Genomic DNA, 13407 nt, shown 5'->3' with positions numbered 1-13407 from the left:
GGATAAGTAAATTATGGTACCCTCATACCACATAGCCACACAACAGAATGAGGTAGTTCTATAGGTGACAATATGGTACAATCACCAAGACACTACATGGAAAATTGCAAATTGCAGATTAGCATATAAAGTATGATTCCATTTCTGTGGGTTTTTTTTTTAAGATTTTATTTATTTATTCATGAGAAACACAGAAAGAGAGGCAGAGACACAGGCAGAGGGAGAGGGAGAAGAAGGCTCCATGCAGGGACCCCAATGCGGGACTTGATCTCTGGTCTCCAGGATCACACCCTGGGCCGCAGGCAATGCTAAGCCCCTGGACCCCCGGGGCTGCCCCATTTCCGTGTTTTTTCAACAATGTGCTTATATACATATATGCAAAGAAAATAAGACATTTGGAAACTGGCCATGGAAACTATAAGAGTATAACCTCTGGGTCATGGGCTTGAGGCCACAGGCAGGAGCAAGAAGGAATGAGAAGTTCACCCTCTTCTGTCCTTGGGAGTGTTTTATTCTGTACCTCATTTACTTTCACAATAAAAAACAAGCTCACATCTTATTTAGAAAAGAAGGTCCAGGCTGTTTGACAACTGAGTGGCCAAATTTCTCTTGTTGTGTGCCTTCTCCCTCTGAAAGCATAGCTCCCTCCGCAAAGCGTGCTGTTCGGGTGAGTTTTCCTCCGTGCAGGGCTGGGCGCCCTGAGGAGGTAGCATAGTGCCTGTGGCCTGAGTTGGAGGGAAGAGAATCACTGCTCAACCTCTGGCTTGACAAGTCCACTTTCAGGTGTCGGAACTGAGGACTTGGGGCATATTTGGGTGTGTGCACACCCCACCTCCTCCCTCTGTATATCCACTGAGCCTGTGTGTGTCTGCCCGGGAACAAGAGTTTGCCTCTTCTGCTCTGTGAAGCAGAAGCCTAAACTTCCCTGTGCAATGGGATAAAAAGTCCAGAAGCTTGACACTGAGGCTTCTTAATAGAAGCTCTTATGTTTCTTACCCTCACTTGAGGCCTGGATGGTCATGAAACACACTTTTAGCCAATGGGATATATGCATGTGTCATTCAGTGGTACTTGTCTGGACTCAGCTGGCAGAGACCCTTGTAGTTTTTTGCTCTTCCCCTTATTCATGCCTGAAATGGAGATCTGATGATGAGCTTCAGCAGCCATCTTGAGAGAAGGGGGAAGAGGGTTATACCCTATGGATGGTTAAGTGGAAAGCCAAAGGAATCTGGGCCACTGAAGATTGCCAACCTCTGACTTTCTTTTTGCATAAGTCAAAAAATACATTTGAGCCAGTGTTTTCCAGGCTTCTGTTAACTAGCAGTTGAATACAATCCTAATTGAACAGGCTGTTCAGAAGGAGGAGGAGGAAGAAGCAGAGGAAGAACTGAGTCATCCTCAGGCTGGCTAAGCAGCCCCAGAGCAAGCAGAGTTACCTGACTTTAGAGCTGATGCTGGGCCACTCGGTAAGGCAATGACAAGGGAAGGATTAGATTCAAAATCACTGGTGTCTCTCTAGGCTCAGCCTGATGGATAAAAAACTAAAATGAGGTTATTCATAGGGAGTGCCTTGTCATTCTAATGGCTCTGCAGGAAAGATGGACATCTGAGTCTCCACCGCACCACTCTGCTCTGAGCTCCCAGCATATGTGCGCGCATGCACGCATGTATAAACACACATGCAAATGCATGCTGAGTAAGAGTTCCTTATCACACATGAGTTGTCTGGCAGAGCCACCCAAAGAGGCAAGCATATCAGAAGGAGAGAAATATTTGTTGACTTCCCACAGCACTTATTACATATGCTGCATATGTTAGCATTGAGTTATATATATTGACTTGTTTTGCACATTCCTGGACGAGTCTCAGTCTTACCACATAGACGGCCAATAGTCACCCCGAGAGATTAGATTGTCTAAAACAAATGTTCCCAAATGTCCACCCATGTATTGGCCAGATCAGAATTATTTGGGACATTTGCCAAAGATTTATGTTCCCAGGCCCCAGGCAACTGAATCAGACATTCTGGCATGGCATTTGTATTTTCCCTAAATTCACCAAATAATTCTTACAGAGAGTTTCCCTGTGCTTACCCATGCTGATTCTTCTTTCCTCCCAGCAGAAAGGAGAACAAAGAGCTTTCGCAGATAGATGGAGCCATGGGATTTTGGCAAGCGACATGTGTCACTTCTGGGCCAGGACATTTAATTGCCATTACAAGACCCCATAACATCCTATGGTTCAGGGAAAGCCTCCAGTGAAGTTAGTGAAGCTTCAAGATCCCAGCAGCCTGGTTTAATAGTTGTCTCAAAAGGCCAGTTGTCTTGGAGTCATGTGACCCTCTATGAACCTGGGTGGGTGAAAAATAGGGCTCTGATATCTAGGGGTTGTTTGTTGCTAGAGCACAACCTAATCAGGTCTAACTAATACAATGCTGAATGTACATGCAAGTCAGGAAATCACTTTTCCATAGTACTCAGTACAAAACAAAAGCCATAGTAGCTATTTGAAACTAGAACATAGTCACTATTTGAAACCATAGGAACTATCCAAAGCGGAAAAGACAGGGATAGGTGAAAGTAAGAGAAATCCATCTTTTTAGTGTCTCCGCAGCAAATCACTCCTAAGAACACATGATGCATTTGTAACAGTGGGACAGAAGCCCCATCTCCTGTGAGTACTGGAAAATGCAACCCTTGCCCAAGAAATAAAAGTGGGTGACTTCAAGGAAGGCATCCACAGAAAGCTTCTGACATAGCTGTAGAGCACTTGTTAGAATGCCTGTGTTCATGGGCTTCATAGTATTTATAGTGTAGCCACAGGCTTGCCCCCCTGTGAGGGACTGAGCAATCAGTACCCCTCAAGTTCAACCGCAACCAACATTCTAATATTTTGACTCAAACTGAGGAGGTATCTATTTTATGCTGTAAAGAAATCCAGTTGGGCTGGAAAGTTTCCATATTAGAAACTGCTTTAAAGACAGAATGAGGATGTAGAACATTTACATTGTCAAGGCCAAGGGCAATACCATGAAGGAAGATGCCTCCTGAGAGCAGGTGAGACTGACCATTGTTAGAAGAAATCTTCCCATGAGAATCATCTAACCAGTGCAGAGATGGGTTTCAGGGTCAGATTCCAAGGAGTTGGTGGCTCACAGTGGGTGTGCACCTCACCAGCACCGCTGTCCCCCACAACCTGAATCTTTCAGTCAGATCTTTTCCTCATCCATTCAACCACTGAGCAATTATTAAACCTCTACACTATATGGGACCTTAAACTAGAAAATGGGGCCGAGATGTATGAATGTCAATCCCTGCACTCAGGAGATTTACCATCTGGCTGGGAAGACAAAACAATCACATTGGAGAGTAAATAGCAGCACCAAGTTTTCCATATTGTGACAACTGCACCATATAGATCCTGCAGGTCTGAGTGTATAGAGGTGAGATGGTGTGAAGGCAAGCAGCAGCAGAGGCTATGGTCAGAGCAAATGTGTGAGACCATCATGGTCACAAGAAGGACAAGCCACATTGTTGCCTGAGCTTGAGAAGGGACATTGAGAAAATAGGATTAGATTGGGGCAAGGGCTACTTGGAAAAAAGAGGGCGGAGACGGTGATTACCTGTTGTACTTGGGCATAGCCATGCCCTCCCTAATTAGATTGATATATTTTAAGCCATCCAAGCAATGCATCCCTCTACACAGTCTCTTGCCCTGATTCCCCTGGCACCACTCAGGTCTTGAGTTCTTCCTTCTCCCACTTCATGTCTACAAAAGCCCATAAGAACCCACACAGGGGGGTTAAAAACAAATTTACACAGTAAATAGAAAAGAGAATGAACTTGAATCCCAGCTTCCTTACTTGATGCTGTGAGATCCTGGAGAAGTAACATCTCTGAACTCCGTTTCCTTGGCTAAAAACTGGTGACCATGACAGGGCCATCATGAGGAGTAAATAAGACGGTGGGAAGCCCCATGAACAGCGTCTGGGAGAGTGAGTGCTCAGTCAGTGGGAGTTATGGCAAAGCTCTAATTAGAAAGATGGAAATGTAAAAAAAAAAAAAAAAAAAAAGAAAGAAAAAAAAAAGAAAGATGGAAATGTGACCATTTGTGGTCTCTTTCCCACAGAGCTCCTGCTGTCCAGAGACCCCTCGTGATAGGAAAGCTATTATGATGACTAACATTTCTGGCATGCTAACCCAGAGCCAGGCACTGCATCTGGGCACATTTACAGATCCTGTGTCATCTGAGCCGCCTGATCCCCTCAGAGGGTGGGCTGATAATGACTTCCAAAGATAATTCCCAGTCCTAATCCCCTTATTTGGAAAAAGGGTCTGCAGATGTTATTAAGTTAAGGATTTTGAGATGAGGAAAAAGATCAGACACACATAGAAAAGGTGATAGGAAAATACAGGCAGACACCAGAGCAATGCCACCAGAACCAAGGATTGCCAGCAGCTTCTACCAGAAGCTGGAAGAGTCAGTAAACAGATTCCCCCTTAAAGCCTCCAAGAGGGAATGTGGCCCTGCCGACCTCTTCATTTCAAGCTTCTGCCTCCAGAACTGGAACAGAATAAATTTCTGTTGTTTTAAGCTGCCCAGTTTGTGGTAATTTGTTACGGCAGCCCCTGGAAACTCTTAAATCCCCAAAGCAAGTACTATCATTATCCTCATTTTACTCATGAGCTTATTGAGGCAAAAAGAGATTCAATTACTTACCCAGTTGGTAGAACAAGAATTGTAAGCTTGTCAGTTGATGTGAGATGCCCCCCACCTACATTCCTTAGCCAATCAGGCTGCCGTAGCATCTCTGTTAGACCACTGCTGGGCTACACTTGGCTGAGGAAACCCACGTTGGGCCTGCTGGCCCCCCTGCCCAGGGACAGGACATCTCTCACCCCCTGCCTGGCATGGAAAGCTTTTATGACAATGCCTGGAACAAGAGTGAGTGAGGACGCAGGGATACTTAGCTGTTATTCTGCCTGTGAGTTCTCTTAAATCCCACTAACTAGGACTTGGGGCTCCACTCTCTAGAGGTGGAAAAAGGAAGAGGGAGACTAAGAGGGTGTTTGTGAAGGTTGAGAAACAGGGAGAACTGAGGTAGGGGAAGGTGGGAGGGACTGCCTGCTGTCTTGCAATATTCACGTTCCCTTCTTTCTTAGTAACAGAATCAGATTCCACTTTTCTCAGAAACAAAAACACAAAAAGACTATATTTCCACCCCCTCCTTTTTGTTGCTTTGATTATCCAGAGAGATATACATAGAATTGGTTGTAGGGGGTTTCCGTGAGAGCCCTTTAGAAGGCCAATGGGCTAATGCCGCAGGACTTAGACCTTTCTACCTTCTCCCTTCCTCTTACTTCTTGGCACATAGACATGAGGGCTGAAGTTCTAGCAGCCATACTGTGACCATAAACTTCCTTGAGGAGTGAAGTCACATGCTAAGGATCATAGGTCAAAAATATGGAAGTCCCCCGAAAACCTATCATACTACCTGTCTCACCAGCCTGGGACTGTTCATCTCTGGGATTCCTTTATGAGAGAATACAGAAGCTTGTTTAAGCTGTTCTATTCTGGTCTCCACTTGCCAGGCAGCCCAAATCAATCACTATCTAATCTGAGGAATAACAGCAGCCCCGAGATATTCATATGGCATCAGACCCAACACATGATTTCTCTGCTGATCCAACAGAAGATGGAATTTGAAAGTCACCCTCTAAGATCAAGCCTAAACGAGATGATACCCTTCCCTTTATTTAAAAGCCTACAGAAGACTCTGTCTTCCCCTACCTGCTTCCCTTCAATCCGTTATTGTTCCAAACAGATATATAGGTCTCTCCCTTATGCCCATCCTAGGGTCCGCTTCAAGGGGGTACCCAAAATCCTTTGCCATCAACTGGGCTGACACAGTGATATGGTTAAGTAAACTCCTTAACAGACCTAAAACTTGGGGTTTGAGCAATGGTTGGCCTCACTCATGTCCAAGGGTGTTTCTAGTTAGCACATGTGAAAACTCTGCATTTCACTGGGAAGAAAAATCCTGCATGTGTGTTGGTTGCCTAATGAGGTCTTTGATGAGAATTGTAGCTTTAAATAAGGTGACCCCAGCACTCTGGTTCCATTAAAGACTAGGCTTTACCACCGAAGCACAGGCACACCTTAATTAAGCACTTTATGAGCCAGAACAGGATAGGCATGAATGGATCAAATGCTGACAGCATCCCCAGGCAAATCAAAGGAGCCCAGTGTCCCCATTAGGCCCAGTAGGGAATGGGGGAATATATTCATCTGGGTAAAATATTTCTAAATAGGATATAATGCCTAAATTTCATGCTTTCTAGGAAATGTTAGTGTTTACAGTTTAAATTCTATTTCTAAGCTCTGTGATTAAGCAAAAGTACCAAGATGGAAAATCAAATTGTACCATCTGACTGCTATGGAGTCTTGGCAAAATGATCTCAATTTATTTCCTATCTAATCTGTGTGAATCTGGATTTATTAGGCTCTTGGCACTGCCTAATTTTGGTTTCCAAGATTTTTACATCACGGAAACTTTGGCACTCACCATTCTGTTCCCCTCATTTTTGCCATTCTCATAGTCAAAGATTAGGCAACAGGAAAAACTAAATTGACAAAGTGATTGGTTTTTAATGATTCTAAATGAAAACCTTTGTGTTCAGTCTTCCATGGATTATCGGCACAGTCAAAGCTCAGGTAGAGGGCATGATTAAATATACTCTGGGCCTCCCTCTCTGCCAACACAGTGATTATCTTTCAGCTGCTGAGGCAACCAGTGTACCTCAAATACCCACACAGTAATGTAGAGAGAGGAAAATGCTGTGTCTAAGGCTTAAGGAAGATGCCAAGCTCCATGAACAGTGAGGAAGGAAACAGATCAGAATAAGCCAGAGTTGTGGGAAAATGCTTTTTGCATGAAGAATTGGAGATAATTCTTAAAGAACAGGAGAAAAATGGACTGGCAAAGAAAAATATAGAATACTTCAAAATTTGTCATATATCCCCACTCTCAGATCTTCTCCAAGTTGGATTCCTAGACTGAACATTTACAAATCATCTCTCTCATACCATTGTAAAAATCTTTCTAGAACTGGAGAATCAGGTAAGTTTTTCATTCTGTTTCAAAAATGTTTTTTGAATCCTTGGAATGATGCTTCTCAAGTGACTTTAGGGATTATAGTTCAACTCCCTTGTAATACAAATTAAGGAAATTGATGTTCAGAGACACTGCATGAGATGTTCAAGGTTTCATAGCAAGTTGAGGGCAGAGCAAGGACTGAAATCAGTTCTCTTGATTCCTATTTCAGGCTCTTCCCACTCATAGTGAGATACTAGGTACCTGGCTCTCTAAATATCGGGCAGTTGTTTGGGTCTGAATATCTTCAACAGCAGCCTGTCCTCAGAAGTCCCAGAGGCAAAAAAAAAAAAAAAAAAAAAAAAGAAGTCCCAGAGGCTTAATGAGAGGCATGGTCACATTATCCAAGATGATTCCTTGCTACTGGGGAAAAGGCACATGATAGACTACACATACTGAACTCCATAAGTCCCACAATTGTGGCATCTTCACCTGTGACACCTGTGGCAGCTGTGACACATGTGAATCATGACTTGTGTCCTGTATTCTTCAAGTAAGAGTCAGCAGCCCACTACAAATGTGCCTTCTTAGGGACTTGCCCTGAACCACCTGCCGCACCAGTAGCACTGCCAGACATGATTGCTAATAAAAGCCAATATGCACTAAATAACCCAGGCTTCCCTTTTAAGAGTCAGGAGGCATCCCTGCACAAACACCATCCCTTTACACACTGGAAGGAAACATTTGGGGACTTGGGCATTATGGGCATGATGTCTAGAACCCCAGCTGTGCCTACAGGGCAAGAGTCCTCTCAGGTGGGACCACAGCATTTATTAAACCACCCTATTCTAAGCTGACACCAAACTGTGTCTTAGTCATGCCTATTCTTTTTTTTTTTCTTTTTCACCATAAATATTTTCAGACACTTTATTGTATGTTCTTCAAAGCACCATCTTCTGGCTGAAACAATTAACAGTCCCTAATTTCTTCCTTCACTCAGCTTTGTGGAAAAAGCATTGTAGCATTTGAGTATTTAAAATACTTTGGGTTTTTTAATGAACCCAGGTAACCAGTCTGGCCACTGACACCAGGGATCATTCCAACGTCTTTCTGGGAAGAGTGACCCATGAGACTAAACCTACCTTTGGTAAGAATTGGGACTTTCTAGAAAGTTCTTTTTACTAGAACCCTTGGCTTCCATCAAAGCTGAGTTTAATTCAGTGGGAAAGCATCGCCTTCATCAAGAAACAGGTTACATGGCAAAAAAAACCCAGGCTCTGTAGCAATGTGATTTTGGTGCTGCCTTTATTCTGTAAACTCCAACAAGTGCTTAATCTCGGGGGTCTTAGTTCCTGGGTTTTTTTTTTTTAATTTTTTATTTATGTATGATAGTCACAGAGAGAGAGAGAGAGAGGCAGAGACACAGGCAGAGAGAGAAGCAGGCTCCATGCACCGGGAGCCCGACGTGGGATTCGATCCCGGGTCTCCAGGATCGTGCCCTGGGCCAAAGGCAGGCGCCAAACCGCTGCGCCACCCAGGGATCCCTAGTTCCTGGTTTGTAAAGTGGGAATAAGATCATCTGCAAACAATAATGAACTGAAAGTCTCTGGTGGAACTCCTGGGTCGGAATAAATGCTCACAAACAGCTATGCTGACATTTTAGGAGAAAGATAGACTTCTAAGCTTTTTACTCAACCATGTGGAAAGGCAGTCAATATCACATTGTGCTTAAAGACTATTCATTATGCTCAGCATACACATCTTGAACAGTCTTTTGTTCAGTAGCTGCCCACAATGACTATTTTCTATTGAGCCCTTTTTGAGGACAGCAGAACTCAATCTTAGGGAATGATGCTGGCAGTTAGGGTAGCCTCTTAATCCCATTCCATTTGTCACATATGAGATCGAAAGAAGTCCAGAGCTCTCTTCAGAAAGTGCCCCCTGGACATTAAGTTTCCTGGTACAAAGCTTAAGGAAGTGTTTCTTGGCAGCCTGGCTGGCACTATTTTCATCCTTCTATAACCAAACATGACTATGCCAGCTTTGTATTGTTAGAAATCTGGAAACTATGTGTCTAAGCCAACTGGGTCTTTGGTCTTCCCCTACGGCAGTGGGATCCTTAAAGACTCATTGGAAAACCCCATGGTATTCCTGAATCTTAGCAACTAACGTTGTTTTTAGAAAATGGAACTTGGATGTTGAATGAACTGGGTTCTGTCTATCAGAAAGAAGCCAGGATATCCAAATATCTGATAGTAGCTGCCAGAACATCTCAAAAGATGTTCTAAGAACCACAAAATTGGAAGTATGCATTACAGCTTCTGGCGCCAGGAGGTGATTTTAGTACGAGCTCCAGGGAACAAATAAGGGATATAAGACACTGGACCCTGAGGGAGAAAGGGAGAGCAAGAGTTGTTTTCTGCAAAAAAAATAAAAAGCAGAGACATACAACACTCTGACACCATCTCACCCAGCTATGCCATGGGCCTGGGGACTAGAACATTGCCCTCAGATTGAATAAATTGTGGTTGAAACAATCTTCTTACCAGTGAAAAAGCCATTTCTAAGAGTACTTGGGAAAACTGTTGAAATACCGGTCAAATCTATTATAACTGTTCCCCCTTTAAGCATTGCTAAACCAAAACAAAACATAACTACTTACAGCATACTTATTTCCAATTATGAAGTTCCATTCCAAAAATAAAACTGAGAAAACAGTGGTTTTTAACAGTAAAGAATTCTTGAAAATTCTCAAATGCTCATCCCAAGAGTTACATTTTTGGGGTTTTTGTTTTGTTTTGTTTTGTTTTGTTTTTTGTTTTGTATTTTAAAAAACAAACTAAGTCCAGAACCCCCTAGAAGTCCCTACTGGTGCTCAGTGAAAATTGTCCTTTTATAGAGTAAGCTATTATTCAAGGCACCTGGCTGTGTATAAAGCACTTTACAGACAAGGCTGTGCATAGATGGCTCAACAAATACGTAGGGCCAAGAATATCTCTCTTCCACATTACATGCCCACCCTTGTGTGGGCTCTCCAAACAAACACAAACCCCTCCACTTGGTTTAGATCAGGTCACCCCCACTATAGTGACCCAAGGACTATAACCCTCTCCATGTAGAATCAAAAAGAAACCAAACCCAGGAGTCTGTGGGAACCCCAACTTTACTCACTTGTCTTCTGAAAAACTTCCCCCAGTAACAACATTCTTCCCTTGGGGTACATAGTTCCAGTATTCTTCCACAATCCCAATGTGGTATGTTCTGGTAACTGCACCAACCAGCCCAGACAGACCCAGGAATGTGAAGAGAACGATGCAGTCAGCCTGCTGCTTCCGAGGCATTTGTGGATGTAACTCAAGCAAGCAGCCTGCTCAGGAGGCAACCCTGCCTGTCCCTCCCCCTCACTTGAAGCTAATTATAAATAAGGAATGAACAAGGCCCAGCTCCTCCTCCTTAGGTAGCTTGGGGTTGGGACAGAGGCTGTAACTTGTATAAGCAAAGCACATGCTGAGGGGAGTTGCTATGACAACAAAACTTTTTGCCGGCCATCCAAGAAATGTGCAACTGGCTTATTTATTTACTATGCAGGCCAAACAGACCTGTTTCTGTAAGTTTTGGTGCTCTCCCTGTGACATTAGCCATTTATCTTTGCCAGGAATGGCATTGCAACAAGTTGGGCCAATGGGTTTCCTCCCTTCTTCCTCATTTTTTTCCACACCTATTACAGGAACATATTAAGATCTGAAACTGGGCTGGCCTGAGTGGGGCATCAGGAAAGCTCTTGAGCCCTAAAGAAGGCTTCATCTCTGTTGGGAGGGCAGAGGGAGTGATGTAATCACCCTCCACCATCTCTGACTTGTTTTATGAGGCTACATGAAACAATCAATTCACATCATAAAGTTTATAACAACATCATAAAAACTCACTAATTCTCCATTTGGTCATGCACCATCTCCCCCAAATTCTCTCAAATCCTACCAGCAAAAATGAGGGATTCAGTTGCCCAGTTCAGCCAAAATCTTAGAGGTCATCATGCTCTGTGAGCTGTCTGTAAGGATGAATGAAAATGACACGGGAGTACCCTTCAGGCGCATGAAGATAAAATTCAACAGCAGGTCTTTGAGTCAAAAAGGCGAAGGGAGTACTCGTTTTTCTGTGTGCTCTAATCTGTGACCTAGAATCTCAGTGTTGACAGAGACCTCATCCAACCCTGGACAAGAGCCAATCTGATCGCCATTGAGAGTTGCTCTTGAGGCAGCAGCTGTAAAGAGAGAGCATCCTGTGTTTGAATCCAGTCCCACGACTTACTAACTTATTACATTGAAGAATCACTTACCATCCCTATGCCCAGATCTGTAAAATGGGGATTGAGGGATTGTTAAGAAGATTTAGAGGATCACACAAGAACAAACCCAGACAATTGTGGGTTTGATGGTGACTTTTTCAATACAACACCGAAGTCACAATCCATGATGGAAATAACTGCTAAGCTGGACTCAAAAATGAAAAATGAAAAATTCTTGCTCTATGAAAGATGCTGTCAAGTGAACAAGAACAGAAAGCACAGACTGGAAAAATATTTTTGCAAAAGACATAACTGATGAAGGACTGTTATCCAAAATATACAAAAATTTTTTTCTTTTTTTTTAAAGATTTTATTTATTTATTCATGAGAGACACAGAGAGAGGCAGAGACATAGGCAGAGGACCTCAGGACCCCAGAGTCACAACCTTTGGCATGAGCCAAAGGCAGATGCTCAACCACTGAGCCACACAGGTACTCCTACAAAGAAATTTTAAAACTCAACAATAAGAAAACGAACAGCCTGATTAAAAAATGAGCGAGAGGGATCCCTGGGTGGCGCAGCGGTTTGGCGCCTGCCTTTGGCCCAGGGCATGATCCTGGAGACCCGGGATCGAATCCCACGTCGGGCTCCCGGTGCATGGAGCCTGCTTCTCCCTCTGCCTGTGTCTCTGCCTCTCTCTCTCTGTGTGACTATCATGAATAAATAAATAAAATCTAAAAAATAAAAATAAAAAAAAATAAAAATAAATAAAAAATGAGCGAGAGACCTCAATAGACATCTCATCAAAGAAGAAATACAGATGGAAAATAAGCACATGAAAAGATGCTCCACATCATATGTCATCAGGGAAATGTAAATTAAAACAATGAGATACCACTACACAATGACCAAAGACTGGAATGCTGACCACAAAATGCTGAATGTGAAGCAACAGGAACATTCATTCATTACTGGTAGGGATGCAAAATGATACAGCCCCTCAGGAAGATAGTTTGGCAGTTTCTTACAAAACTAAACATAACAAATGGAACATTCTTCAAAATTGATTTCATGCTAGGACATAAAACAAATCTCAATAAATTCAAAAAGATTTTTTAAAACCTAAACATATGGCACACATTAAATATCTTATAATCTTATTTGTCAATTATACCTTACTAAGACTAAAAAAAATACTCTTCCCACAGCGACAGCAATTATGCTCTTAGTTATTTACCCAAAGGACTTGAAAACTTCCATCCAGGCAAAAACCTGCACATGAATATTTATAGCAGTTTTATTCATAATTGTCCAAACTTGAAAGCAACCAAAATGTCCTTCAGTAAGTTAGTGAGTAAATAAACTATGGTACATCCAAACAATGGAATATTATTCAGCATTAAAAGGAAATGAGTTAGCAATCAATGAAAAGATATGGAAGAAATTTAAATGCATAGTACTAAGTGAAAGAAGCCAATCTGAAAATCTACATATTGTATGATTCCAACAAAATGAATTGCTGGGAAAGACAAAACTATGGGGATAATTAAAAAAAAGATCAGGGATTATGAGGAGTTAGTGAGTACAAAGGATTTTTAGGACAATGAAACTACTCTATATGATACTGTTTTGGTAGATATACATCATTTTATATTTGTCTAAACCCATAGAATGTACAACACCAAACGTGAACTGTAACTGTAATGCAAACTATGGACTTTGGGTGATGATATGTCAGTGTAGGTTCATCAGTTGTAACACCTGTACCATAATGGCAGGGGATATTAGGGAAGGTGGGGGTAATAGGGAAGGCTAAGCATGGGTTGAGGCAGGAAGTGTGTGGGAAAACCCTGTGCCTTTTGCTCAATATTGCTGGGAACCCACAACCATTCTAAAAAATGAAGTCTATGTTAAAAGAAGATATTTAAAAAGATGTCTGCAAGGTGCCTACCATGGCCCCCAGCACAGAGTTGGTGAGTAATAAATGTTAAATTCGTTCTTCCCCATTCACACCCTCTAAGAGAGATA

At 42.6% G+C, this 13407-nt stretch overlaps 1 protein-coding gene across 1 annotated transcript in view; it reads right to left on the bottom strand.

Annotated features, from left to right (window-relative positions):
• HEPHL1 (hephaestin like 1) overlaps window positions 1-10441 on the bottom strand; it is a 93890-nt gene extending 83449 nt beyond the window's left edge. Inside the window, exon 1 of the mRNA XM_077867469.1 lies at window positions 10265-10441. Coding sequence (XP_077723595.1) covers window positions 10265-10434 — 170 coding nt within the window. The 5' untranslated portion in view covers window positions 10435-10441. The remainder of the gene's footprint in view (window positions 1-10264) is intronic.
• Between the last annotated feature and the right edge of the window lie 2966 nt (window positions 10442-13407).

The sequence above is a fragment of the Canis aureus genome, chromosome 23 (assembly GCF_053574225.1).
Source record: "Canis aureus isolate CA01 chromosome 23, VMU_Caureus_v.1.0, whole genome shotgun sequence".
NCBI lineage: Eukaryota > Metazoa > Chordata > Mammalia > Carnivora > Canidae > Canis > Canis aureus.
Note: the sequence above shows the minus strand (reverse complement) of the source record. Positions and strands in the feature narration are given on the sequence as shown.